The following is a 26,106-nucleotide window of genomic DNA, read 5'->3' as shown; positions in this document are numbered from 1 at the left end:
CACTTCAAACCTGAGAAATAATGCTAATGTTATAGTATCATTATAGTGCATCAATAATTTTAGATGATTTATATATAGTGCACTTAATATGTACTAGAAACCATGCTTTATTTACATCATCTCGTTTAATCCTTACAACCCCATGAGGGTTATTGTGCTATTCTTCCCATTTTACAAATGAGAAAACTAAGGCACAGAGGAGCTAAGTAACTTGCCAAAGGTCGAAGACCTGAAAAGAGATAAAGCCAGGATATGAACCTAGACAGACTGAATCGAGAGGTTGAGTTCTTAACCACTGGTTTATAAAACTTCCAAAATGGAACTTAGCACTTTTTTCCTACCTTCCCTGTTGCTTAATGCAAAAACCTCAGTTGCCCTCTACCTCATTCTCTCTGATTTCCTAATCTCCAATCTCACTGTACTACCTTAGTTCACTTCCTATGTAATAGTCACCTAACTGCACTCTGCTATAATGCATATTCCTCATAACATCCATACCAGGTTTTCCAAATCACAATTTGATCATGCTGCTCTCAAGTGAATTCCTTTCAGTGGTTCCTATAACCTGTGCGATGGTCCAAACTCAACACACAGCAGACAAGGCCCTTCACTATCCAGCCCCATTCTTCCCTTTCAGCTCCACTTGCTATTTGCCTATATAAACCACATTCCATACAAGCCAACCTTCTTGCAAATCTTTAACAAAACATCTTCCTAATTCCCTCAGCGCTGCATACACTATTCTATTTGGGATACCTACACAGTTCTTTATCTAGTAAATTCATATTAGTACTTCAAATTTCAGCCCAAATGTCACCTCCTTTGACCACAGCTAATAATCATGTAACAGTTAATATTTGTTTAGCACATTTGTTTAGTGTCAGATACTATTATAAATCCTTTACGTATTTTAATACTCATTTAATCATTCCAACAACCCTATGAGGAAACTGAGGCAAAAGAGTTAGCACTTGCTGCCACTTCAGGGTATGGAATTTATGTATTTCCTAACTCAAATTAAATTCTTGGAGGGTAGAACTGTCCTCCTCATCTTTGCAGCAGCTCTGCCTGTATAGAGCCTGGTACATAACTGAAACAGGAGGAGTTCAATAAACATCTCTTTACAAATGGCCAGAACTGTGCCTCCAGGTTCTAAGGGCAGACTTGGAAACTCTTCCTGGCCATTAGCCCTCTAATTTCTCCAGAGCTTGCGAGGAGCATAACAACCATGTTTAGTGTCTAGTAGAGTCCCATGTAAGCTAAAGGAGCCTTACGAGGATTTACCAAACAGTTCTGCTTAAATATATACACATCCTCATACATACTACCAAGCTTTTTGCAAAGCTAACTTAAATTTTTACAAATTTCCATGCACCAAACAGGCATTAGAAAAACATTAGTTGGTCAGCAATGACGACATTAAACCTTAGATGTAAGAATTCTCAATAAAGGAATATGGAGCTTACTTTGATCTCTCAGAAAGTCGATTTCTGTGGCCATTTCGACAGAATTTTAGTTTGGAGCTTTCACCACCTTCACTTTCTTCAAAAACAACAAAAACAAAACAATCCCCCGCCCCGACCACCACCACCACCGAAAAAGAAAAACCCCACAGCTCGCTGTGCGGGAAAACAAAACTAAAGCAACGCTCCGGAGGTTGTCAAGCACTGGAGCGGTGTAATCAGCATCCTACTCACGCGGCGTCAACAGCCCCGCCGCGCCTTCTCCCGAGTCCCAGCGTAGCCCCTCGCTCAAGCAACAGACTTCAGATTTCAGGTCTGCTGGGGACCCGCCAAGTGAATTTTGTTCCACGTTCACCCGAATCCCGGCCGGGTAAAACGGGGACGCAGGTGGCTATAGGCGTCCCGCAGGTCACTCGGGGTCGTATCGGGCCACTTAGGAGATAGCCGAAGGAGCTGGCAAGAAGCCGGGTGACGGCGTCCCCGGAAGAGCGTTTGGGGTGGAGCGGTTGACTCCAGGACAGCGGGGAAACCCGGGGCCAGCAGCGGAAGTCCACTCGGCCCGCCCTGCGACTTTGAAACCGGTGCCCCGGACCGCTCCTTGGAGACGGTAACGCCGTCTGCGTCATCACGTGGCCGTCAACGCTTACGTCATCGCGCTTCCTAGAGTCCTTACACGCCATTGGCTATCTGTCAAGCTATGGGCGGAGCTGTGAGAATCTGGATTACAGTGGGTTGAGCCGCTAGCGAGGCTGTGGTCGAGCTGGCTGGCTTGAGCCTTGCTGTGGTGGAGCTCAGTGTTTGTGTGTGTTTTTTTAAAGAAAACCCCCAAGATGTAAACGTAGGTAGGGCATCAAGTACATATGTTAAATGCCCCCGGGATCTTTGATACTTAACACTGCTGTACTGGGAGAACCTGCTGGCCAAAAGGAGTGGGTGGAAAATAAGTCCATTTCTGTGGCTGGAGGCGGAACCCGGACTCGCGGCTTCAGAGCCCACCGCCAAGGCTGACCCTCTGGAGGATTTTTGAGTATGGACTTGATCTCTAGAAGCTAAGTACGATCCTGCCTCTTTGGGTCTTTAGAGGAAGGAAACAGCTGTTTAAATATTTAACTGTGTGTCAATAAGGCATACAGTTAGAGGTACTCCAAAGATCCTGCAAATTCAGCAGTTATTTCTTTAGAGATAACTTTCCTTCCTCAAAAAGAAGAAAAAAGTTACATTTTTTTGCCAGAAAAAATTAGACAAAACTTCATATTTGGGGTAAATGACAATTTCCAGCATTAAAAACTGATTTTGTCTGGGTTTAAGCCTTATCTTAATATTGCAGGAAATTTCAACACTTAGCAATAAAAATGTTAACTTGAAGCTAGCCACTAGTTTTAGTGCTTTTTAATAGATTGTGTGTTTTTATTGAAGTAGTTTCACTAAACAGACATGTCAAGAGGTAGCTCCATTTGGCTTTCTCTAACAATTTAAGTTTTATTTTCCTGTACTCTTAATGTTATATAAACGAAGTAATGTTAGCAGAATGTATTAAGAAATTTTAAAAATGTGTCCAACAATGTCCTGCTAGGTATTTGAAGTCCTGAAGCTTTCTCCATACTCACTACTAAGAGAATGCGGTGGTCCCTTCCTCTAAAGACTGGCTGTTAAATATGAAGGTATATCTAATAACCATTTAAAAAGTTCAGCTTTGTATCAGTGAAGATTGAACTTGATCTGGTTTTTGGTGGCCATGAAGTTAATACAAAAAACTTATTGGAAGGAGAAATTGAGTGGGCAAACTTCAACTTTTTTGAAGGTCAGTGTATGACTTTCTTCATGAACTCCTCACTGACTCCCCAAGGGCTTGTGTTTAAGTTCTCCTACATTTGAATCTGTATATTGTCATATTGTAGTTTAATTTGGCACCAAACAGTTATAAACTTAATTCTAAATTTACACTAGAAGTCGATAAGATATATTAGTGTTGGTGAAAGCAAAGAGTACCTTCTTGATATAAATGATGAGCGGTCTTTGCATTGTGTAAAATAAATATCCGAAGTTGGAATTTTTATCTCTGTACTTGAACTATTTGGCTTATATGGTCAAGTTCAACACAAACTACATTTTTGGGGTTTGGGGTTTGGTTGGGGAGCTGGTTTACAAGATTCTGCTGATTTTTTGAATTTCAATGGAGTTTTTTCAAAATATTTTTCATCCTTATGAAACATAATTGTTATGCTTCCACTTATCCTTAAAGTATTACCTCTAGTGTTGCTTGCTTTTAAAGGTTCCTTTGTGTCCTCTACCCACTTTCCCCAAGGAAGGTGCTTCTTTAATACTTCATGCTTCTTCCTCTAGTCTCTATCATATTGTTTTGCAGTTTGTCTCCAGGCTCCATCAGAGTGCCTGGAACTCAATAATGTTTCAGTAAATATCTGATGAAGGAATTAATTTAAAGAATTCAGTGGATGTGCTTGGAAAGTATCTATTAGTGGAATTGAGTACAAGGAATGAGAAGTGGGAGAAAAATTACTTAGTATGTTTTTAACCATTCTCTAGCCCCAATTTCATGTTTTTATGTTAGACATATTTCTTCAATAAAGAAAACCCTTGAAAATTGATAGCTTTTACTAATATTAATTTGTATAATAAATTGACATTGAGCACCCAGTACTACGTCGACAGCATCGTGAAGAATTTAAAGTTGGAAATTTAAGCTAGGGTCAAGTGAATATCATGTCATTGTCAATATGAAACATTCTCTGATATAATTAAATGCCATTAAAAAAGATATTTTTAAAATTTTCTTAATAATTATGTTTATTTTAGGGGTGCATGGGTGGCTCAGTCAGTTGTGTCCAACTCCTGATTTCAGCTCAGATCATGATCTCAGCTCTGGGTCCTGGGATTGAGCCCCACAAGGGGCTCTGCGCTCAGTGTGGTCTGCTTGTCCCTTCCCCTCTGCTTTTTCCCCTGTTTGTGCTCTCTCTCTCTCTCGCAAATAAATAAATTATTTAAACAAATAAGTGAAATCTTAAAAAAAAATGTTTATTTTAACCAGCCAAGAGAAGCATGGCCTAGAAATTGGGAGCTCTCTTTTTAAGCTTGTCTTTTTTTATTATTATAATTTTTGTAATGAAAAAATGATGTGAAATCTACTCTCAGATTTTTAAGTATAGTGTAGTAGTCTTAACCATATGCACATTGTTGTACAGAAGATCTCAAGAACTCTTCCATCTTGCCTGACTGAAACTCTATATCTACTGAACAATAACTCCTTTATTTCCCTCTCCCACCAAAAGTGATTATTAGAAAACAAAAATAATAGTTTCGGTAAAACAAATACAAAAGCTATTTTCCCTCAAAGAGGTTTTAAAAAGTATGTTATAAGCAAAATATATTTGGGCTGAACCATGTGAAATTGTGATTTTCTGCTGTTTCGTATGGTATAGTTTAATACTTTACCTGAAAATATTTGAATAATGGCTACCCACTAATGTAATCTCTGCTCTTGCCGATCAGGAGAAAATGGCGGTGTCTGTACTTTAACATGTAGAATATGCACAGTATTCTCAGAGTAGCTGTGAAGTTCAGGTGCAGTGACTCCTTCTGAATTAAACCCACAGATCCTATAGACATTTTGGTAACAGCAACCAAAATACAGAGTGATTCTATTATTTGGAAATATTGTAGTTCTGTAAATTACCTTTTCTTGAGAAGTTTAGAAGTTTATGTATGATTATGTTATGAATTTACATTTAATCCTGTGTAGAAACAGTAAGTTCACACTGTCTTATGTGAAAGAGACACTAAATGAAGGAAAATAGGTTGATAAATGCTGAAGCTGCTAGGATAAATAAAACTGAACCAACCAGAACCATGTTGTACATCTCTAGGGCACTTAACCATATATTATTATCTCAAGGGTCAGTTAGACTATCCTGCCTCACAATCTAGTTTTTTATAGAAAAAACACTTAAGAAACATGTAATTTAATGATTTGAAACGGAGGTATTTCCCTTTTTTAATTTTTTTAAAAATTTTATTTATTTGAGAGAGAGAGAGCATGAGCCTCGTAAAGGGCAGAGGGAGAAGCAGACTCCGCGGAGCAGGGAGCCGGATGTGGGACTCGATCCCAGGACCCTGAGATTATGACCTGGGCCCAAAGACAGACGCTTAACTGACTGAGCCACCCAGGCACCCGAGAAATATTTTCTTCAAGCAAACCTGTATATACTTTAATAATAAGAGCTAATCTTTTCTGAGGATTTGCTACATGCATTCTAGGCACTGTGCTAAATACATATATATATATATATATATATAGTGTATATAATGTATTATATATCTCCACTTAGAAAATCCTTTTTACAGTAACTTGCTGATGATCATAGTTGGAAAGTATCTGAATTGGAATTTGAATCTAGGCACTCCAATGTCACAATCTTTGACCACTCTGTATATGCCTCCCAGTAGTGTAATATCATTTACATTTAGGGTAATATTATTTACAGCCAGTGTAATATAATTAATGTACAGTTTTTGCTTATATCGCCAGTTTACTTACATTAAGTGAATTATTGCTGTATGTGTTCTATTGTAATCTTAATGATTTACAGTTCATTTTCAGATTGTTACACGGGTTACTTCTCCTTCTAGAAAACCATTCAAACTTGAGTGGAATAATTAAAAGTTCAGATGTTCTCTGCTGGTCCTTCCACATTTTTCTTCCCTGCAAAAACCTGGAGAGTCGGCTTCAGTCCTCCAAGCCCCGCCCCCAGGATGTGTAGGCAGCTGGGTGGAGCCTAAGGCGGAGCCCTCTCCAGTCACCTGCCCAGAAAGCTGCGAGCTGATGAGTGTAGCACGGAAAAGAGCTTACTGGTCTGTGTTTTCTTCTTGTGTTCTCTTGTTATGCGTTGTTTCCTCGGTCGTTACTTGCACCTTCGCCCAGTCTTAGCTTTTTCTCTGGTAACTTATTTTTCAGCTGCTGCTTCTGCTGGCACAGTTTACTTCCCCTTTCCGGCTGACTTCCTCATTTCTCCGTTTTTCTTATAAATGGGCAGGGGTGCCGGTGGAAGCAGAATCAAAACTGAAAAATAATTGTTGTAGGAAACTAAAGAACATTTCGTAAATAGAGGAATTTGGAAATTTTCCTTGTAAAACGTTGTGTTGAGAAAACATCTTTTCCATAACTTCCTTCTTTTAACCTTTGTGGAACATTTTTCGTCTCCTAGGCACTTAGTGCTCTGCGGTTCTGTCTCCTTTCTCTTCCTTCATTTCCATAGTACAGACAAGCATGAAAATAATTTAAAAATTGTGATTTTTTTGATGAAAGAGTAACTTGAAGAATAGAGGTTAAAATGTGGAAAAACACAAATTAACAATAAACATTCTTTTAAGAAAGTCTAAACAGTCAAAATCAAAATTGCCTATTAGGCTGGTGATCACTTTGAATGAATATATTCTAATATTCTGACATTTAAGAATATGTTCTAAATATCTGACATTTAAGAAATGTTCAGCATATATAATATAGAGAAGAGGTATATCACGTGCTCTGAGAGATCCAGCCATAAAATGGACTTTAAAAAATATTTTTAAATTATTCTTTAATTTTTTAATAGTAATGTATATCTATCATAGTATAAAATTCAGGTAGTTTTTTTTTTAAGTAATAACAGTTGAAAGTAAGCCTCCCTTGCTCTCTTGTCACAAGCAGATAATTCCCTCAAAAGAGGTAACCACTGCCACCACTGGTTTCTTATATATGCTTCCTGAGATAGTGTATGCATTCACAACAATAGATGCAAATAGTCTTCCTTTTTAATAAAATAAATTCATACTTCTTGCACCTTGCCTTTTTTCACTTAATATATTTTAGATATATAGAGAGAGCTGCTTCACTCTGTTTTAGCAGCTACATAGTATTTCATTGCATGATACAGCGTAAATTCCTTACCGGTCCTCTACTGATGGGTATTGAAATTGCTTATGGTATTTTGTTATTGTAGACAGTGTTGCAGTGAATATCTTTATACTTATGTCATTTTGAATATGTGCAGGTGTAATGACTCCTAGAACTAGAATTACTGAGTCAAAGGATATTTGCTTTTTTGTTTGTTTGTTTTGATAGATTTTGAGGGATTGCTCTTCACAGAGGCTGTACCAGTTATGTCCCAACAGTAATGTGATTATTTCTCAGTGTCCTCATTATCACAGCATGTTATCAAACTTTCCAATTGGTGAAAATAGTAATTTATTGTTGTTTTAATTTGCATTTCTATCATAAGTGAGGTTGAACATTTTGTATTTACTTTCTGTCAACTGTTTTTTCCCATTTTTCCATTGGGGTATTGAATCTTTTTCCTTATTGATTTTTAGGAGCCCTTTAAACATTAAAGAAGTTAGTTATTTGTCTGAAATACAAGTTGCAGATATTTTTTTCCCCAAACTGTCTTTTGATTTTGTAATGGTGGGCTTTTTTTGGTGGGTGTAGGCAGAATTCTGCTTTCAGTTTTTTTTTTTTTTTTAAGATTTTATTTATTTGACAGAGAGAGACAAAGCGAGAGAAGGAACACAAGCAGGGGGAGTGGGAGAGGGAGAAGCAGGCTTTCCGCTGAGCAGGGAGCCCGATGCGGGTCTCCACGCAGGGCTCGATCCCAGAACCCCGGGATCATGACCTGAGCCAAAGGCACACGCTTAATGACTGAGCCACCCAGGCACCCCCTGCTTTCAGTTTTGTTATTTTTATGCAGCCAAATATATCACTCTTTTCTTTGATGTCTTTTGGGTTTGGGGTTATATTTTAAAAGGCTTTTTCTACTATAAGGTCATCTTTAAAAATTCATTTTTTTCTTTTTTAATATGGTTTTTATTTGTAAATCTTTGATTCATTTAAAACTTAGTTTTGTGTAGGGATTTGACCTTATTAAATTGGACTACAAAATGAACCGATTGATAATAGACCTAGCTGGTTTAGCTACATGAGACCTGGTTGATTAGCTACATGAGAATCATCTCTAACTCCCCATAGGCTTATGCTTAATTTCCCTAGCACCTAGTATGGTACTCGAAACAAGTGATTAGTTAATAAACCTTTGATAAACTAAACTGAAAGGAAGTTTCTGGATATATTACTTTAGTTACTTACCTTTGTTTTGGTTGAAAGAGAATGATACCACAAACAATTTGTGGTATCTGATTTCTTTTGCACAAAACCTTAGAATCATGAAATTTTGGATCCAGAGACTAGGGTGATTATTCACTTGACAAATAATGAGTTCCTATTACTTACAGGCATTCTAGTTGGGAATGGGGAGACCAGAGCAGTGTACGGGCAGTAGAGAATGACAGGAAGTAGAGCAGAGGATGCACACTAGTGCAGGTCACAAAGGACATCGATAGTTGAACTGTCTTTACTTCATATGAGCACATGCGTGAACAAAAAAAATTGAGAGGTAGTGAGAATTAAGCTTCAGGAGACAGTTCTAAGTATCCCCAGGAAGTTGAAAGGAGAATCAGTTGTTTCTGTCTGGGTCCATGTTATCTTTAGATTACATTGTAAACTAGTGGGCAGGACTATACTTTTTAGTTTACTTTTGTTATAAATATTATGCACACTTGGATTAACTTGGATTAACATGAGTATTCTTTAAGCAAATTAACAAATTTGTCATTCTAATGGGAAACTATGCCATTTTATGCAATTAAAGCCAAAATTACATTCTACCCTTGGGCATGTCAGCCATGGCACTCCTCCCTGCTGATGGAAGTCTAGTCAGTATTTCTTGCAGTAATTTCAAACACTGCTCAAAAACATCAGGGAAAAGGGCCAGTACAAAGTCTTGAGGTACCACTACTTTATACTCTCAGCAAATTAGCTCTGCTTTTATATTTAATTTCTTCTTAACTTTCAGGTAAAGATTACATTTTGAATTAATTTGAAACTATAAAGTACACCTCACTCTGACCACAAGACCCACCATGTGTGCATGGAACTGACCAGCCATTTTTAGGATCAAATCCCTGGATATGCTTTAATTCCATTTAGATGTAAAGATGATTGCCTGCAAGAGCTGGGAGTTGGAAATTCCTAGTGGAAACCCTAGTGATTAGGATAGGGATCCTTTTAATGTGTGCAGTATTTTTTGTAGATATGGTGGTTCTGTGGAGAATGAGTGAATCTGCCAAAACTTCTTAGTCGCTAAGTTATATTTTGCCAGGATTGTCAAGCTCCAAGTTAGGAGAATAGCATATTCTCTCAGCATATTGGTATAAAAATCAGATTTAGTCAGCATTTCTAACATCTTGATTTATTCTTATTTCTTCCTATATGCTTCAAAATGATACTTACTAGTACCAAAATTTGGGATAGAGATTTATCCATTTATATATGAAGAATGTACCTGATATTTCAACTAAAGAAAATCAGTATATTATTGAGGTATTTTATTCCTTATAAATCAGTACTAAATTCTACAAAAATCAGAATCAGTTTATACCATCTTATCACTCATTGAGCTTATTTTAATAATAAGGAATATAAATTGTTGAATATATCCTCTTCTCAAATACTATTAGTTGCAAATGGGTTATATAATACCAGAATTATTTTTTAAAATTTTTGAGGTTATCAATTAAAATTTGTTAGCCTGGAGTGAAAATTAGAAAGAGCCGCATACTTTAGAAAAAGGTTTTCAGAGATCTTGGATTCCTGTGTGCCACAGAGCTTATATATTCGGATCTCCGAATGATTGGTACCTCATAGGTACTCAATACCTATTAATTGAAATAAATTTATCCAAAACTTAACTTTATTATTTGTGGTAAAAATAACATATGAAGCAAGGACATGTATTCAAAGACTTCAGATAAGGGAAATTGAAGTCTGGAAATAGCATCATTACTAATCAAGAACAAGATATAAGGACCTAATATGATTTGGGGAATCTACCACTCTTAAAATAAATTTTGCATCTCCTTGCAGATTCCTGAAATATCTTCATCTGGGAAAACATGGCTTACATTGATTCAGTTTCATGATTTGCCAGCCGTGTGACCTTGGACAAATCGATTTCTTCATTTGTAATGAGGATAAAAATAGTTCCTTTGCAAGTTTGTTGTGAAATTAAATGAGATAATGTTTGTAAAATGCCTGATACATAGTGTTTAATAGAAAATGTAATTTTATTAATATAATGCTATTTATGTCCATTTAATCCTTAGAGAAAAAATCTAAAATGCAAAGACTGCTTGTAGCAAATGTATTTAGTCTATTTCAAAGTTTGAATGATAAAATCTGTTCCCATTTTTCAATTGGAGAGAGGGGATTAACCAAACATGTGGTCATTTAACAAGTGAAATTTCAACAATTGAAGCAGCTAAGAAAATCTATACCCTGAGACCAAGGAAGACAATATTAAACTCTATTAACCTTGAAATGGTTGGAATACTCCCCTCCCTGCAACTCCCACCCTACAAAGAAAGGGTTTTAGTCAAAGAAACAAGTGTTAGCAGCAGTGCTTCTGCTGATTTATAGTTATTTTTTTTATCAGACTGAATTTTATAAAGATCTTGATTCCTAAGGGATCCAATAATTCAGACACCTGCACACTTTAGAATAAAAGACAAAGAATGGCACAGAAACTCATAGTGTTTATAGTTGTTAAGTATATAAGTTCATAAGTATATATGAACAGTTTCTTCTGTGGACTTAATTATAGTTTTTAAAAATGATTTTGATATACTCTTTACAAGGTGACTTGAGCTGGATCTAGACTTAGTTCTTAAACTTTTCTAGTTCTAAAACTTTTAGGATCCAATTACCTATTTTACAATAGAACTGTCCATGGTTTGCCATAATACAAACGGCCTTTTGACTCTCAGAACTGTGTTCTTGTCACTCTGCTGCCTTCCTGTCTGCTTTTTGACATTGAAATTTTCATTTCATTTCCAACTAAAGGAAACATTTGTTTATTGTTAAAGAGTTTGTTTTAATTTTTTTTCCTTTAGAATCTTCAGATGGATTTTAAAATTGAACACACGTGGGATGGTTTTCCAGTGAAGCATGAGCCAGTGTTTGTCAGGCTGAATCCAGGTGATGGAGGGGTGATGATGGAAGTTAGTGCTCCATTTTTCAATGATCCTCCAGCCCCACTCGGAGAACCAGGAAAACCTTACAATGAACTCTGGGATTATGAAGGTAAGTGGAAGTACTGTATTTTATTGCAAATATAAATCTCTTTATAATAACCTCTCCTTGAATTATTATTTTATCTTGCTGTATGGAAGTGAGTGCTCTTCTGAGCCACTGACATGTGAGTTTCTTCCATTCTCTACCAGTCTCTTATTCTTTTTCACCATCACCTATGTGACTTCAGCTATATAACTAGAACAGTGAAAAATGACAAGTACAAATCCAGATTTTTAAATTGCAGCCGTATTTCTTTCCTTTACTTCTGATACCTATTTTAAAAAGAGTTCACCATTTCTGTTTTGTCTTTAAGTATCTTCAAATTGCTGCTTTAACCTTATAAACCTTCTTTGTGGAAGTTTGGGGATGTTTCACTTATTATAGAAATACTATCAACTTTAATATGAAATGTAGTTTTCATTTTATACTGGCAATTAATCTCAAATGTCAAATGAAGGCTAAAGGACATGCCATAAAATTACACTGTGCCAGGTTTGCTGTATGATCCCCTTCTAATATATTGTAATTAAGCTACCAAACTTATCTTTCTGCAATACTCTTTATGATTCCATTCCTCAGATCACAAACCGTAACGATCCCTGAAATAAAGTTCAAACCCTCTTATAAGCTTTTGGAGTACTCATAAATTGGGCTCTTCTATTCAATCAAAAGCTCTTTTTTAATATAGCAATGTTACATTAGTTTCAGGTTCACAAAATAGTGATTTGACAAGTTTGTACATTATGCTATGCACACTGCAAGTATAGCTACCATCAGTCTCCATACAGCACTGTTACAGTAGCATTGACTATATTCCCTATGCTGTGACTTTTATCCCTGTGACTTATTCATTCCATGACTGGAAGACTGTATTTCCCACTCTCCTTTATCCATGTTGCCCATCTCCCTACCCTCTGCACCCACCCCCAGCCCCTGGCAACAATCAGTTTGTTCTCTGTATTTATGGGTCTGTTTCCACCTTTTGTTTACTAATTTGTTTTGTTTTCTAGATTCAATATGTAAGTGGAATCATATGTCAGCCAAAAACTCTTGACTTCTGAAAGGCTAGTGGTCTTACTGTCCATGCATATTCTAACCCATGTACCTTTTCTCATTCTATTTCCCACCTCCACCCCCCCGCCTCTAATGTACTTAGTTCAAGGTCTAATATAGGTTTCATTTCTTTAAAGAAACCTTTGATGATTCCTGTAGTCCATACTAACATCTGTATAGCATGCATTTTTCAGTGTTAATTTATCATATGTAAAACATATGTTATCTTTTACTGATACAGAACTTTTACATACCAGCTACTTACTGGTATAGACATTAATGTGACTTATCTACTAGAGGTACTATAGACACCAAACTGAAGAAGCCTAAACTCAACTCATCCACTTCTCTCATAAATCTGCTTCTTTCCCCATGTGCCCAATCACTATAATACATCAATTCACTAAATATAGAAATATGAGATCTTTCCAAGATGTCCCTTTCTCTCATTCTCCATATTTAGATTTATGAGTCCTATCAGCTTCACCTCCTAAATGTTTCTCTAATTTATTTATTTTTTTAAGATTTTATTTATTTTTTCATGAGAGACAGAGAGAGAGAGAGAGAGAGAGGCAGATGGAGAAGCAGGCTCCCGAGGAGCAGGGAACCCGATGTGGGACTTGATCCCAGGACCCTGGGATCATGACCTGAGCTGAAGGCAGACGCTTAACCATCTGAGCCACCCAGGCGCCCGATGTTTCTCTAATTTAGTACCTCCTCTTCATTCACACCATCCCTACCATAGGTTAGGCCTTTATGATCTTTTACCTGGGCTAGTCAAAGGGTCCTTAATAGTCTTTTTACCCTTAGGTCTATCCTTCACTTAGAAGCCAGAGTGATCTATCGAAAATGAAAATTCAAACTCATAATTCAGGTCCTTACAAACCTTCTCAGGCTTCCTGTCCTCTCAGGATAGTTTCACCCTTCTTGTTATGATCTCTATATAAGATTTTCCATGATCTAGCCCCTTATTCTCTTTGCAGCATTACTTCTTTGTGCATTGAAATGTTTACCTAGGAAGACTGAACTGCTTGTAGTTCTTTAAGGGATGATATGTCCTAATCATGTACATTTGATTATACTTCTCTCTCACCCTGGGATGCCCGATTTCCATCATTCTTCCCCCAATTCCAACTCATCTTTCAAGGTGGAGCTTAGATAACACTCTCTCCAGGAATCCTTCCCTAAACCACTTTTTGGAGCTAAGTGTTTTCTTTTTTTGTGTGTAGCAGCAACCTGTGTCTCCTTCCCTTGTGGTAATTTTATTAAAAGAGTATCAACTTGCGGGGCCCCTGGGTGGCTCAGTAGGTTAAACATCTGCTTTCAGCTCAGGTCATGATCCCAGGGTCCTGGGATTGAGTCCTGCATCCGGCTCCCTGCTCTGGCTTCTCCCTCTCCCCACCCCCACCCCCCACTCCTGCTCTCTCTTCCTAGCTCTCTCTCTCTCTCAAATAAATAAATAAAATCTTAAAAAAGAAGAGTATCCACTTTCATGTCTGATTAGATTGTAAACTAATTAAGGTACTCCCAGAATTTGATACAGTATTTAATATAGAGAAGATGCAAAAATGATTTTAAGATGATATGCAAAATAGTAATTAGAAGATGTATTAGAGTTCTCCAGAGAAACAGGACTGAGAGGGAGAGAGAGAGAGAGGGAAAGACAAAGAGAGAAAGTGTGTGTGTGTGTGTGTGTGTGTGTGTGTGTGTGTGTGTAGAGAAAGATTTATTTTAAGGAATTGGCTTATGCAGTTTTGGAGGCTGGCAAGTACAAAATCTGCAGGGTAGAACAGTAGACTGGAAACCTAAGGAAGAGCTGATGTTGCAGTTTGAGTCTGCTGGTCTGCTGGCAGAATTCCTTCATGGTCAGGGGAGGTCTGTCTTTTTCTGCTTAGACGATTGGATGAGACTGATTGATTGGGTAAGACTCAGCCACATTATGGAGCGTAGTCTGCTTTACTAAAAGTCTACTGATTTGAATGTTAAATCTCATCCAAAAAAATACCTTCACAGAAACATCTAGAATAATGTTTGACTAGATACCTGGGTACTGTGATTAAAGTTGACACATAAAATTAAGCATCATGGAAGCATTCTAATTCATTTAGAAAGGGACAAGACTCTGAACTGTTGATGGAACTCTGTATCTTAGATATTTCATTATAAAAATAACACATGGAAAACTGGAAATGATCTAAATGTCTATCATAAAGGATTATGTGAATGAATTATAACATTCTATAGAAGAGTACTATGTAGTAATTTAAAAGCATTAGGATTTTATATGCTGGAAAGTTTTTTGTGAAAAAGGATAGTTGTAGGCAAGTATGATTCCATATTTATTTTTTAAAATCCATGTAGGTAAAATAGGCTGTAGAAGGACAGAAAAAGTCTGACAGGTTTTAGAGCAAAGTGTGAAGAAAAGGACTTTGACTTTTTACTTCATATGTGTTTATATTGTTTTAATCATTTATAAGAAATATATATTACTTTCATAATTAAATAATTTTTAAAGGATGACATGCTCAGAAAACTCCAGGAATTTGTAAAGAGCAGAAAAATCACCTACCTGTATTCCCTCTATCAGAGATAACAAGTCATTTTTTGTGTGTGTATGCATACTTTGCAGACATCTAGACACACAGGCACACATGCACATTCTTATTCCATGTATATTTGGTTATTTTTCTGCAGCCTGCTTATGAAATATCATGGCTGTCTTCCAATATCAAAAAATATGTAACTTTATATTTGATTGTAATGACTGGCATTACATTCTATTGCGTGGAATATATAAATTCCATAATTTATTTAACAGCTCTCCTATATAATAGGAGTTTTATTTATATCATAGGAGATAACCATGTAGATCATTCCCTATTTTTGAGCAATACTTTGATGAACAGCACTATACTTACTTTTCCCAGTTGTCTGATTATTTCCTTAAGATAAATTCCTAGAAGAAGGTAACTGGCTCAAAGTCTGCGTAATAACATTCATTTTTTTTAGAACCTCACCCAACACTAGGCTTTATTAGTATTTTTAACTTAGGACAATCTGATATGGGAAAAAATTGATGATTTATTTTCTGTGTATTTCTTCCAGGCAATGTGTATTTATTTGCTTTTCCCCTTTTCCTATGGGGATAGAATTATAGTTAAAAATAATGAGTTAATTCATTTTATATTCTAAAAAATAAACAAATTATTTATTACTGAAGTAAAATTAAATTTCTCGGTATGTCTTATCTCTGTTTTCAAAAGTTGTGGAAACATTTTTCTTGAATGACATAACTGAACAGTATTTAGAAGTTGAACTTTGTCCGTAAGTATAAAATTTTTCTAATTACTACATAATTTGAATAAGTTAATTTCTAGTTATAAATTATATGGTCCATGGTAAAAGCTCAACCAAAAGGAGGAATGCTAATCTGAATTATATATAATTCTTTATTTTCGAGTAAACATATAACATATTTTATAAATGTTTGAAAATATTATGTTGATATTATTTTCAATTCACTAATGTGGCTGGGTTTCTAATAAATGGAAAGTTTTTTTGTAAAATGAAAAATCATTATAAATAACAGAAACTGTCTCTCACTATTCTGAAATTTGCATCATTATGTATTAGCTATTCAGAAATAAAGGGAGATATAGATACAATGAATTGAACTAGTTTCTTTTAGAGAATTTTTTAAACAACTATATTAAACTTGAATTTTATGTATTATGTAATTATATATTTATGTATTCTCTCCTTTATTCATCATTCATTTATTGAGTATATACTATGTCACTTCGTGTTCAGTGCCAGGGATAAAAATTAAATCACACATAGTTTTTTTTAGACTTATTAAAAATATTAACCTTGGACTCTTTTGTTCAAATTTAACCAGTCCTTTGGGAACCCTCTTTACCTTGTTGGCAGTTTTTTCCTATATATGTGAAAAAGTAAATTTATGCCTGTCATCTATATAACATTTTAAATTAGTAAAATATTTAGTAATGAAATATTTCTGTGTATTGCCATTATTCATTTTAATTGACCTTTAAATACCTCTCAGTATCTAATACCCAGTAGCCTCTGTCCCTTTTAGGGTGGGCAGCATCCCAAACAGTTGATTTAAGTGAGATTTTAGATACCATTTTCATTTTCCTTAGTTTGATTTCTTGCTAATTCTAAGGTAGAAAACATAGCTGTTCACAGTTATATTTTTTGAGAGTAATCATGTATCTTTGTGTGTTACCTTTTAACTAACATGCCAGAATCTTTTATTGAAAAATATGATTTAACTGTCATGTGAGGTAAGAAAACTTCAACTCTTTTGTGATTATTTTCATCATAAAGGTGAGAAAGCTAAGGCAAATAGATTTATAACTTGTCTAGAAAGCAGTTAAGAACTTGGATATGCTAGAATTCTAGTTTTATCCTTAGTTTTAATTTTATTAGATGATATCAATTTATTTTCACAAGGTGATGACTTAGTAATAGATGAATAGGATAATTAGATTCTCTTATTAAAATTATATGATAACCATTATGTATAAAATTAATAATTTAAAAAATAGATTTTTAAGTTAAATTATTAATAAGTTAAAAAATCCATAGAGTAGTTTGGTTTCATATATTACGGGACAGTTAATAATCAAGAATCATGGTTTTGCTTCAGGCAGTCAACTTCTGTGACAGTTAATTAACCTCTGGGAATATTGTTGTTTTAATTTGCAAGGACTTTTATCCCTCTTAGGATATTCTTAAAGTTGCATAATAATAATAAAAATAAGCAGAGAACTTTTAATGAAAAATAATACCTGTCTTCTGTTAGAATAGTTTACTGCAGGGAAATCCTCCCTGAAAAGCTCACAACAGACCATCTGAGGAGAAATGTTTAGTCTTTTCCAATGACAGTAAATTTGCTTCATGTAACTACTTGAAATCCTTTGATTCTTACTGACCTGGCTAATCCCAATTATGCTTTCTTAATAGAATTCCATCTGAGGATATGTTTTGTTTCTTTGAAAATATGTCATCAGTGTCTGAAACTAATGGTAGAAAGCAGGAAAATACAAGAGGCAGGCCGGTCGAGGACAGTTGTGGGAGAGAATAGATCCAAATTAAAATCTTCAGCCTGTTGACTTGTATTAGACAATCTATGTTTTTACTTTCTGTCTTCCTAATGAGCTTCAAGATAGTTTTTTACCGAAATAACCTTTAGTAAAGTTGTTAGATTCGGACTTAGAAATTGGTGCCAGCTTCCCTTAGGGTACTTTAGTTTCTGAAATGGGTTTAATTATGAGCACCAGATACTATGGTATCCTCCACCCCTTTTTCATACTTTGCACCATCTAACCAGTTGAAGTATTTTATATAATTTCTTATTTACAGAATATAAAAAGCAGTCTGGACATGTGTAGCTTTATGCATTTGACTGCAGTTGTCTGAAAAATGATAAACTCAAAGATTGGTATTTCTGAGTAACTGAACACACTGGTTCTCCCTATAATTATCCAATATTCATATTGCATCTTTTTTTTTTAAAGATTTTATTTATTTGTTTGACAGAGAGAGAGACCAGCAAGAGCAGGAACACAAGCAGAGGGAGTGGGAGAGGGAGAAGCAGGCTTCCCGCTGAGCAGGGAGCCAGATGCAGGGCTCCATCCCAGGACCCTGGGATCATGACCTTAGCCAAAGGCAGATGCCAACAACTGAGCCACCCAGGTGCCCCAGTTCATATTGCATCTTTTAATTATTTGGAAATTTAGTTATAAGCACATATTACAGATATGAAGGAAAGTAAAGAAAATAACATTTGTTTCTTTCAAACACTCATGACGAGTTTTAATTTTGACAGTCATGGACAACATTTGGTGCTCTTACTCTCTGGAAGAAGAAATGTATGGAAAGTAAGTAAATAAAAATATTAGACAAAATCCTTAAATGTAATCTTAAAGATATATATGTCATATGTAAAAGATATATATATCTTATATAAAATGTTTAAAGTATAAATCTGAATTTACCTTTTGTGTTTCACATGTTGTTTCTGTAGCAAGAACTTGCTCTGTCATACAAAGTGTCTAGAGGAGTGACAAAATGGGAAGGCAGAGCTTATCTTCCTTGGAGTTATTTTCCACCAAGTGTGACAAAATTCAATTCATTTGCAATTCATGGATCAAAAGATAAAAGAAACTACGAAGCTCTCTACCCGGTACCTCAACATGAACTGCAACAAGGACAAAAACCTGATTTGTAAGTAGAAAATAAATGAAGATAGGTTCCAACTCTGAGTTTTTTGGAAACTAATTTTGGGTAGAACAGTAGTAACATTTTTCACTCCAAGAAGACGTATGTGTACAGATGCCTAGCAGAGCCATGTGTTCCTTGATTGTCCTCAGTAAATACTTGACAGACTGACTTTGGACAGACATAGTCTCTCTCACTGCTGTCAGTAGAGCACTTATATTTCCATAGTGCTATGAGAAAAATCTTGCTTAGTGAGTATTGCAACAGCAAGTATCAAAGTATGGTTGCAGATTCATTTATGATCCCTTTCAGAGCTAAATGGCCAGAGACATCTGTGTTTCCTGGTGTGGGTAAAGGGTTAATAAATCCTTTCTTGCAGTTTGAGAATGTGATCTTCAGTTAACTCTCTAGCTCTCTTCCCCTAGTAAGCTCATACGGATAAAAATGTCAACTATATTTCTAAGCAACTTTGCCTGTCATAATAATGAGCCTTAATTGGTAAACTGATTCTGATCTGAGAGGAATTATGAATAAACTCTGAATACCTGATAGGGACCACATGGCTTTGGGATTTCCCTTTAGCAGTCTTGTTTCCCATGGGGATGCTGGAAACTATAATAATGAAGTTATTATTACAAGAGATGGCTCCTGTGGGGCAGCAGGCATGTAAGCTAAGGTATCTCCTACACTTTTTCAGTTTGAGTCTTAGCTCTTTGCACCCGAAGCTGTCACTTGAGGAGAATATAGCTCCTGGCCAGCCTTATAAGTGCTCCATGGACTGCTATAAACACAGTAGAAGCAGATGGTGTCCTGGGGCAAGCTGAGATTCCTGCTCTGGATCTCTCTGGGTGTACTTGGTGTGGCCCAGTCTGAGATTTCATGTTTAGAAGAGCCTAAAGAGATATCCTGATGGACTTTGAACCATGGTAGACTGACTTTCCTGCCTTTTTCCTCTTAGGAAGTGCTACCCTGTCCTTCTCCCTGTTAGCTTTTTCCTTCCTGTCGTGCCCTTACTTCACGCACTTTGCCTTATCTTTTCTAGCCTATTCCTTTATTCTGCCTGACACACATTTCCCTTTGCTTTTGTCCCCAGTCCTGACTCTTTTTCTTACCCTTCCCTGTTGCCTTTCTCTTCTTGCTATCTCTTATCCGTCTCTGTTGTTTCCCTAACCTCTTTTGTTATTTTAATTTTTTAAAAATTGAAGTATAGTTGCTACACAATGTTAACATTGGTTTCAGGTATACAACGTAATGATTCAATAAATCTGTATGTTATCCTATGTTCACAACTGTAGCTACCATCAGTCTCCGTATAATGAATGCTATTACAATACCACTGACTATATTCCCTAGGCTGTACTTTTTATCCCTGTGACTTAGTCATTTCATAACTGGAAGTTTCCTAAACTTCTTAACTCTGGATTCACAGTGTGACTCTAAACCAGGTTCAGCCTGGTTCAGCCTGCTCAGTGCGAGGCAGAATGGGACAGGAATCCAGACGGAACTCACTCAGGGCCCTCATATCAAGATGGCTTTTTTCTCTGGCTCTTCACCAGCTAATGCCTTCCTGTATTCAGGCTCCTCATTTACAAGTTACTGGAGACTGACCCTAGATAAAAGTATGAGTATACCATTGGTCAAGGTAGAGTCAGGGCGGAACGATTTCCTGCACAGCTGAGATCCACTGTAACATGTTAGTTAAGTCATTGTCTCCTCATTAAGCCACAATACTTAAATGGTTTTCTTAGAAAAGAAGTAGGATCAAATCTCTTTTACATTCACCTCTCTTGCTTTGGCAAAGTAGTCTATCCTCTAAGTTACAGAGCTGAAACTTTAAAATGATTATCTATATGGCATATAAAATATATCAAAATTTGAATGTAAAAACATCTCTAAGAGTATAATATTTGTTTAAGGCTAGATAGGATGAGTCAGGTTTTGAGGGTTGATTTTTATTTCTTCCCTCAGCTGTGAGGGAGCTTTTCTAGAATTAAGAGGAGAGTGTTTTGAGATGTCAGTGAATTTCAGAGCTGAATGTTTGATAGCAAGAGTGAGAAAGTTGTATACGTAGAATACATCTTACCTTTGGTATTTTTAAAATAGAATGTTCTATCACAAATATGACAAAGTAAATAGTAATTTACTTAATTACTAAATGCGTAATTCATTTCAATTCTCACCTTCTTTTCCTTTGTGTTTAGTCATCGTCTGGAATACTTCAAGCCTTTCAGTTTTAATACACTGCTTGGAGAAGAATGGAAACAACCAGAATCAGAGCTGTGGTTAATAGAGAAACCTGATGTCTACGAGTATAGTAGATGATCATATCAGTCATTTCTTCTCTGTATCTTTTAAGGTAAATCAATAATATGTATAATCTCTTTTAATCATGATATCACCAGCACACTTCAAGAACAACTACTTTCATAGAGGTCAGTGAAAATATAGTATCTTTGTGGCAAGTTGTATATGAGTTAACAAGAAAATGGAAAGTTTGTAGATGACTTTAGGAAGTTCAAATGTTTCTCAGAGTCATTCAGTCTAGGAGCTGTCACATCAATCAGTTCTATCTGCCTTGCATTACCATCACCCCAGATATCCCTGACTCTGTCAACCAACACCATTATTTCTCCTCCCACTTCCCTAAACCTCAGCCAGCCTGAGACTGGAACATCTTATTTGTGCATTTTTTTAAGTTCCATGTAATGTACAGTAATTCTTTACTCAGAATCTTCTATGCATTCTTGAAGTGGGTTGAAAACAATGACCTATTTCAGTTGAGCAGGAGATCCACATCTGTTAAGGCATCATTAAGATACATATGTATTTAACCAGCTGTTTTTCCTGTCTTGTGACTATTTTTAGTCCTGTCTTTAGACTATTTTAGACTATTTTAGTCTGACTATTTTAGACTATTTTAGTCCCTTTAGAAGGAAATGGAATGAAGTAGTCTTGAAGTTGGGCAACAGCTTCTGCTTTCATTTACAAACAAATGACATTTTCTTAATGCTGTTAAACCAAATGCCAAAATATCTTCACTTTATTTTGTAAACATCAAACACTCCTGGTCTAGGATTTTTCAAGTTTTGTGATGTGATATAGTTCAGAGTTTAAAGCCGTCTAGTAGATCATCTATGAACTTCTCCACCAAACCTGGTCCTTCACTAGCATTCTTAACTCAGAGAAGAGCAGTCTTGCAGAACTTTTTTTTTTTTCAAAGAACTTTTATTACTTGTACAGACCACCTAGTTGTCTACCCAATGATATACTTTATCCTCTTATTTTTTACTAACAGAACTTGAATTTTTAGGGTCACTGCTCAAAAACATTTTTCCAGATTCCTCTACAGATTGAAATGACATGATAAAACAGTTCAGTTTAATGAGATGTAAGTATACAGTGTTAGGTGGAACTTCAAGAAAAGATGTTTTTGAAAGATTCAGTTGCCATACACATTTTATCTTTTGTCCTTTGCCCTCCCCCTTCCTTTTTCCTGAATTGCATAATTGAAACCTGAGGTAACACACTAGCTATATTGTACCAATGAGGAGACAATCCAGGGTCAGCTGAGCAGTAAGACAAAGGAGCCTGGGTTCTGAACAGTGCAATAGAGTAATGTATCATATCTGGACTGCCTACCTATAGATTTCTCTATATAGGAGAAAATAAGCTGCCTAGTTTCCTTTTCCAAATTGATCTCTAGATTCAACACAATCCCAGTTAAAAATCCCAGAAGGCTTTTTTGGGGAAAGAGAGAAAGAGACATTAGACTTCACCAAAATCAAAACTTTCTGTTCATCAAAAGCTTCCATTAAAAAAGTGAAGAAGCAAGCCACATATTGGAATAAAATATTCAAAATATCCGTATGTGACAAAGAACCTCTTACCCAGAATATATGAAGAACTCCTATAAACCAGTAATAAAAGGGGAAGCCAGTTAAGGACACTTCACAGAAAAAAAAATATACAAAAGGCCAATAAGTATGTAGAAAGTCAACATCACTTATCATCAAGGAAATGCAAATTAAAACCACAAGATACCACTAAATGACTAAAATTACAAAATATACACACTGGTTAAATGGTTAAAACTGAAAAAGACTGACAATATCAAGCAATAATGGGAATGTAGAGTACCTAGAACTTTTATACACTATGGATAGGAATGTAATATATGGTACAACCACTTTGGAAAACTGGAAATTTCTAAAGCTAAATACACACCTACTCTGTGTTTCAGCAGTTTCATTCTTAGGTATCTACTCAAGAGAAATGAATGTTTATGGCAGCTTTATTCATAACACAAAACTATAAACAATCAAGTTTCTATCCACAGGAGAATGGATAGACAAACTGCAATATAGTCAGATAGTGGAGTAACATGAAAACGAATGGACTACTGGTACGTGCCATAACCTACATAAATCTCAAAAGCATCACATTGAGCAAAATAAACCAGGTACAACATTCTGCATAACCGTCTATATGAAGGCCAATTATAGGCCAAACTAGGCTGTAGTGATGCATCTCAGAACAGTGATTGCTCTGGGTGAGAGCAGGGGATTAAAATTAGTTGGAAAAGGGACATGAGGGAATTTGGGGGGGGTAGTTGAAATGTTTTGTATCTTGATCTGGCTGACAGTTACTGCATACATTTATCAGCATTCCCCAAGCTGTATATTTAAGATTTGTGATTTTACTATATGTAAATTATACCTTAATAAAATATTGTTATAAAATAGCTGTAAATTAAATGGAGTTAACTTCTACTCTATATTGTTCCATAGAACAGTCACTGGTGCTAGCTAAATGTGGCTTATTAACTATTTTTTTCATTTATTAAGTATGTTTTCTATCTGAAAAGAGAGCTGGTGTAAGATAAATAGACTTTTACAAAAGGCCATAAGTGTCTTCATAACTACATATAATGGTGGCAGTGTTAGGCATCCTAGATAAATACAGGAAATAATTTAAAAATTGACTAATATGGCAACAATATGTCAGTTTTGGATAGGAAAGCCATATTTAAAATAGTCTATGGTGACTTACTTATAAAATACCTGAAGCAATTTTAAAAATGCGTATAAAACAATCCAAAAAAAAAGAGATATATATTTAGTGTGTCCTGATTTGAAAAGTGAATCAGTCATTCTGAATCACAGGTTCAGATATAAAGCATAAGTGTTTATAATATGGGGAAAAGTAAAGCACAAATATTTTAGATATAACCATAAAAATATTGAATTTGAATGCTGTGATTTGTGAACTTTTTAAAACCCAGTAGGGATCCTCTTTTTATCTGTTTAGGTGTCTTTAGAACATCTCCTAACTTTTTCTCATCTAGATAAGAAATATTTTCCTTCTTCCAATACCAAGCAAGCAAAAGCACCTTATATAACCATTTTCTTTTGAAAGGAGCATGCAATTCAACCACAGAATTTTGGAAAATTTGTCCATTAGTAACATACAAACAGTGCACCCTATAGAAAGTATTTGAGAATGGGGTTTGTAATCACTGTTTCAAATTTGCTTTTCAACTTCAGGACCATGAAAGAATAATCATTCCTTTGTTTAATATATGTATAAATGCATTTCCTTGCTGTGTTCTGAATTGTTCACTATAGTATCGTGCAGATTCTCTCTTCTCACCCCCTAAATAGATTACACAGTACATGCATTTATTCAAGTATTTTCTCATGCTTCTTCACAGCTCCAGTAAAGTGTAAGTCACAGTCCAGGGGTAAATGCAGTAGTCCCCCCGACCCCTATCTGCAGTTTTGCTTTCATTGGTTTCAGTTATCTGTAGTCAACTGTGGTCCAAAAATATTAAATGGAAAATTCCAGGAAGAAAAAATTCGTAATTTTTAAATTGCATGCCGTTTTGAGTATCCTGATGAAATCTTGCACTGTCCTGCCTGGGACATGAATCATCTCTTCGTGCAGTGCATCCATGTTGTATATGTGCTACCCGCCCGTTAGTCACTTAGCCATCTGGGTCATCAGATCTGCTGTCACAGTATGCTTGTGTTAAAATAACCCTTATTTTACTTAATAAAGGTCCCAAAACTCAAGGATGATGATACTGGCAATTCAGAGGTGCCAAAGAAAAGCTGGAAAGTACTTCCTTGAAGTGAAGAATTGAAAAGTCTCAACTAAATAGGGAAAGAAAAAAAATTATGTGCCGAGGTTGCTGAGATCTATAGTAAGAACAAATCTATCTGTGAAATTGTGAAGAAGGAAAGAAGAAATTTGTGCTGGTTTTATTGTTATTGATCTCTCACTGTTCCTAATTTATAAATTAAACTTTATTGTAGGCATGTATGTAGAGTAAAAAAGCATAGTATATATAGGGTTGGGTACTAATCATGGTTTTAGGCATTCACTGGGGGTCTGGGACATATCCCCTGAAGATAAGGTGGTGGGGACGGCTATTATATACTTTGTATTTTTAGCCAGCAACTACTTTTTCTTCACATAAAAAAAATTGCCACAGAAAATATAAGTTTTTCTCCTCCTTTTCCTCCTTTTTAAAACATTAGGCTTTGGGGGAAGAAGATAATGAATATAATTAATTCGATATTTAAAAAGAAAAAGGATACAAATGGGGAAGCAATGATGGGAAGCCCTCAACTCTTCCAGTCGTGCTTCAAAGCCCAAGGATCATCTTCGCCTTCCCATTTAAGGCTCCATAGTATTTTAACATTGCTTTATTAGAGCACTTATCCTACTGTGTATTGGAAAGCTCTTCTCATCCTTTAAGCCTAATATTTTTCCTACAGCAACCAGTTGTACTCTGTGAACTCACAGCACTTGCCTTAGCTGCACTGTGTACCCCTTGCTTCCTGCACCAGAGCTTTGCTGCTGCCTTAGCTGTGTGGAACACATGCAGGAACCCCCTTACCCATTCTCACCATAGACTACCCTGGATGTGTGAAGGAGCTAATAACCCATGGGGCAACTCTTGAACAAGGAGGATGGGAGGCAGTGGTTAAATGCTCCTCTCTTGTTCTTCAGGTTAGCAATTCTGAGGTCCCTTCCACACAGTTCCTCAGAAGGTCACTAAAGGAATCATGCTTCAGCTGCCAACTGATAACAGCTGCAATAGCCAACTAATAACACATTTCATATTGCCGTTTTCTCATTTCCTGTTTTGCTCTTCTTACTTCC

General features: G+C 35.9%; 2 protein-coding genes across 15 annotated transcripts in view; one reads left to right on the top strand and one right to left on the bottom strand.

Moving 5' to 3' along the window:
- Positions 1-2,067, bottom strand: part of SCLT1 (sodium channel and clathrin linker 1) — a 202,021-nt gene extending 199,954 nt beyond the window's left edge. For 11 of the 12 annotated variants that reach the window (XR_015767773.1, XR_015767774.1, XR_015767775.1 and 8 more), the window contains exon 1: positions 1,467-2,067. Coding sequence is in view for 5 of the 12 variants with exons in the window: in XM_088021038.1 (XP_087877164.1) it covers positions 1,467-1,500 (34 nt within the window). In the remaining 7 variants the exon portion in view is untranslated. The remainder of the gene's footprint in view (positions 1-1,466) is intronic. The other variant, XM_088021039.1, reaches the window with a different exon arrangement.
- A 212-nt stretch (positions 2,068-2,279) lies between these two features.
- Positions 2,280-25,358, top strand: CUNH4orf33 (chromosome unknown C4orf33 homolog). Of its 3 annotated transcripts, XM_028102217.2 has the most exons (8): positions 2,280-2,305; positions 3,037-3,124; positions 11,460-11,649; positions 15,957-16,017; positions 18,548-18,599; positions 18,746-18,945; positions 21,141-21,295; positions 24,997-25,358. In XM_028102217.2, the coding sequence occupies exons 2-7, from the start codon at positions 3,119-3,121 to the stop codon at positions 21,259-21,261; spliced, it is 630 nt and encodes a 209-aa protein (XP_027958018.1). In that variant the 5' UTR covers positions 2,280-2,305; positions 3,037-3,118; the 3' UTR covers positions 21,262-21,295; positions 24,997-25,358. The 3 variants fall into 3 exon arrangements, with proteins under 3 accessions (XP_027958018.1, XP_027958017.1, XP_027958019.1); XM_028102216.2 differs by lacking the exon at positions 24,997-25,358 and having other exon boundaries at positions 21,141-23,678; XM_028102218.2 differs by lacking the exons at positions 2,280-2,305; positions 3,037-3,124; positions 24,997-25,358 and adding an exon at positions 6,258-6,329 and having other exon boundaries at positions 21,141-23,678.
- Positions 25,359-26,106: the final 748 nt, after the last annotated feature.

The sequence above is a fragment of the Eumetopias jubatus genome, unplaced genomic scaffold (genome assembly GCF_037043125.1).
Source record: "Eumetopias jubatus isolate StellerSeaLion01/CBP00866 unplaced genomic scaffold, mEumJub1_p1.0 scaffold_2, whole genome shotgun sequence".
NCBI lineage: Eukaryota > Metazoa > Chordata > Mammalia > Carnivora > Otariidae > Eumetopias > Eumetopias jubatus.
This window is presented reverse-complemented; position numbering and strand designations above follow the sequence as displayed.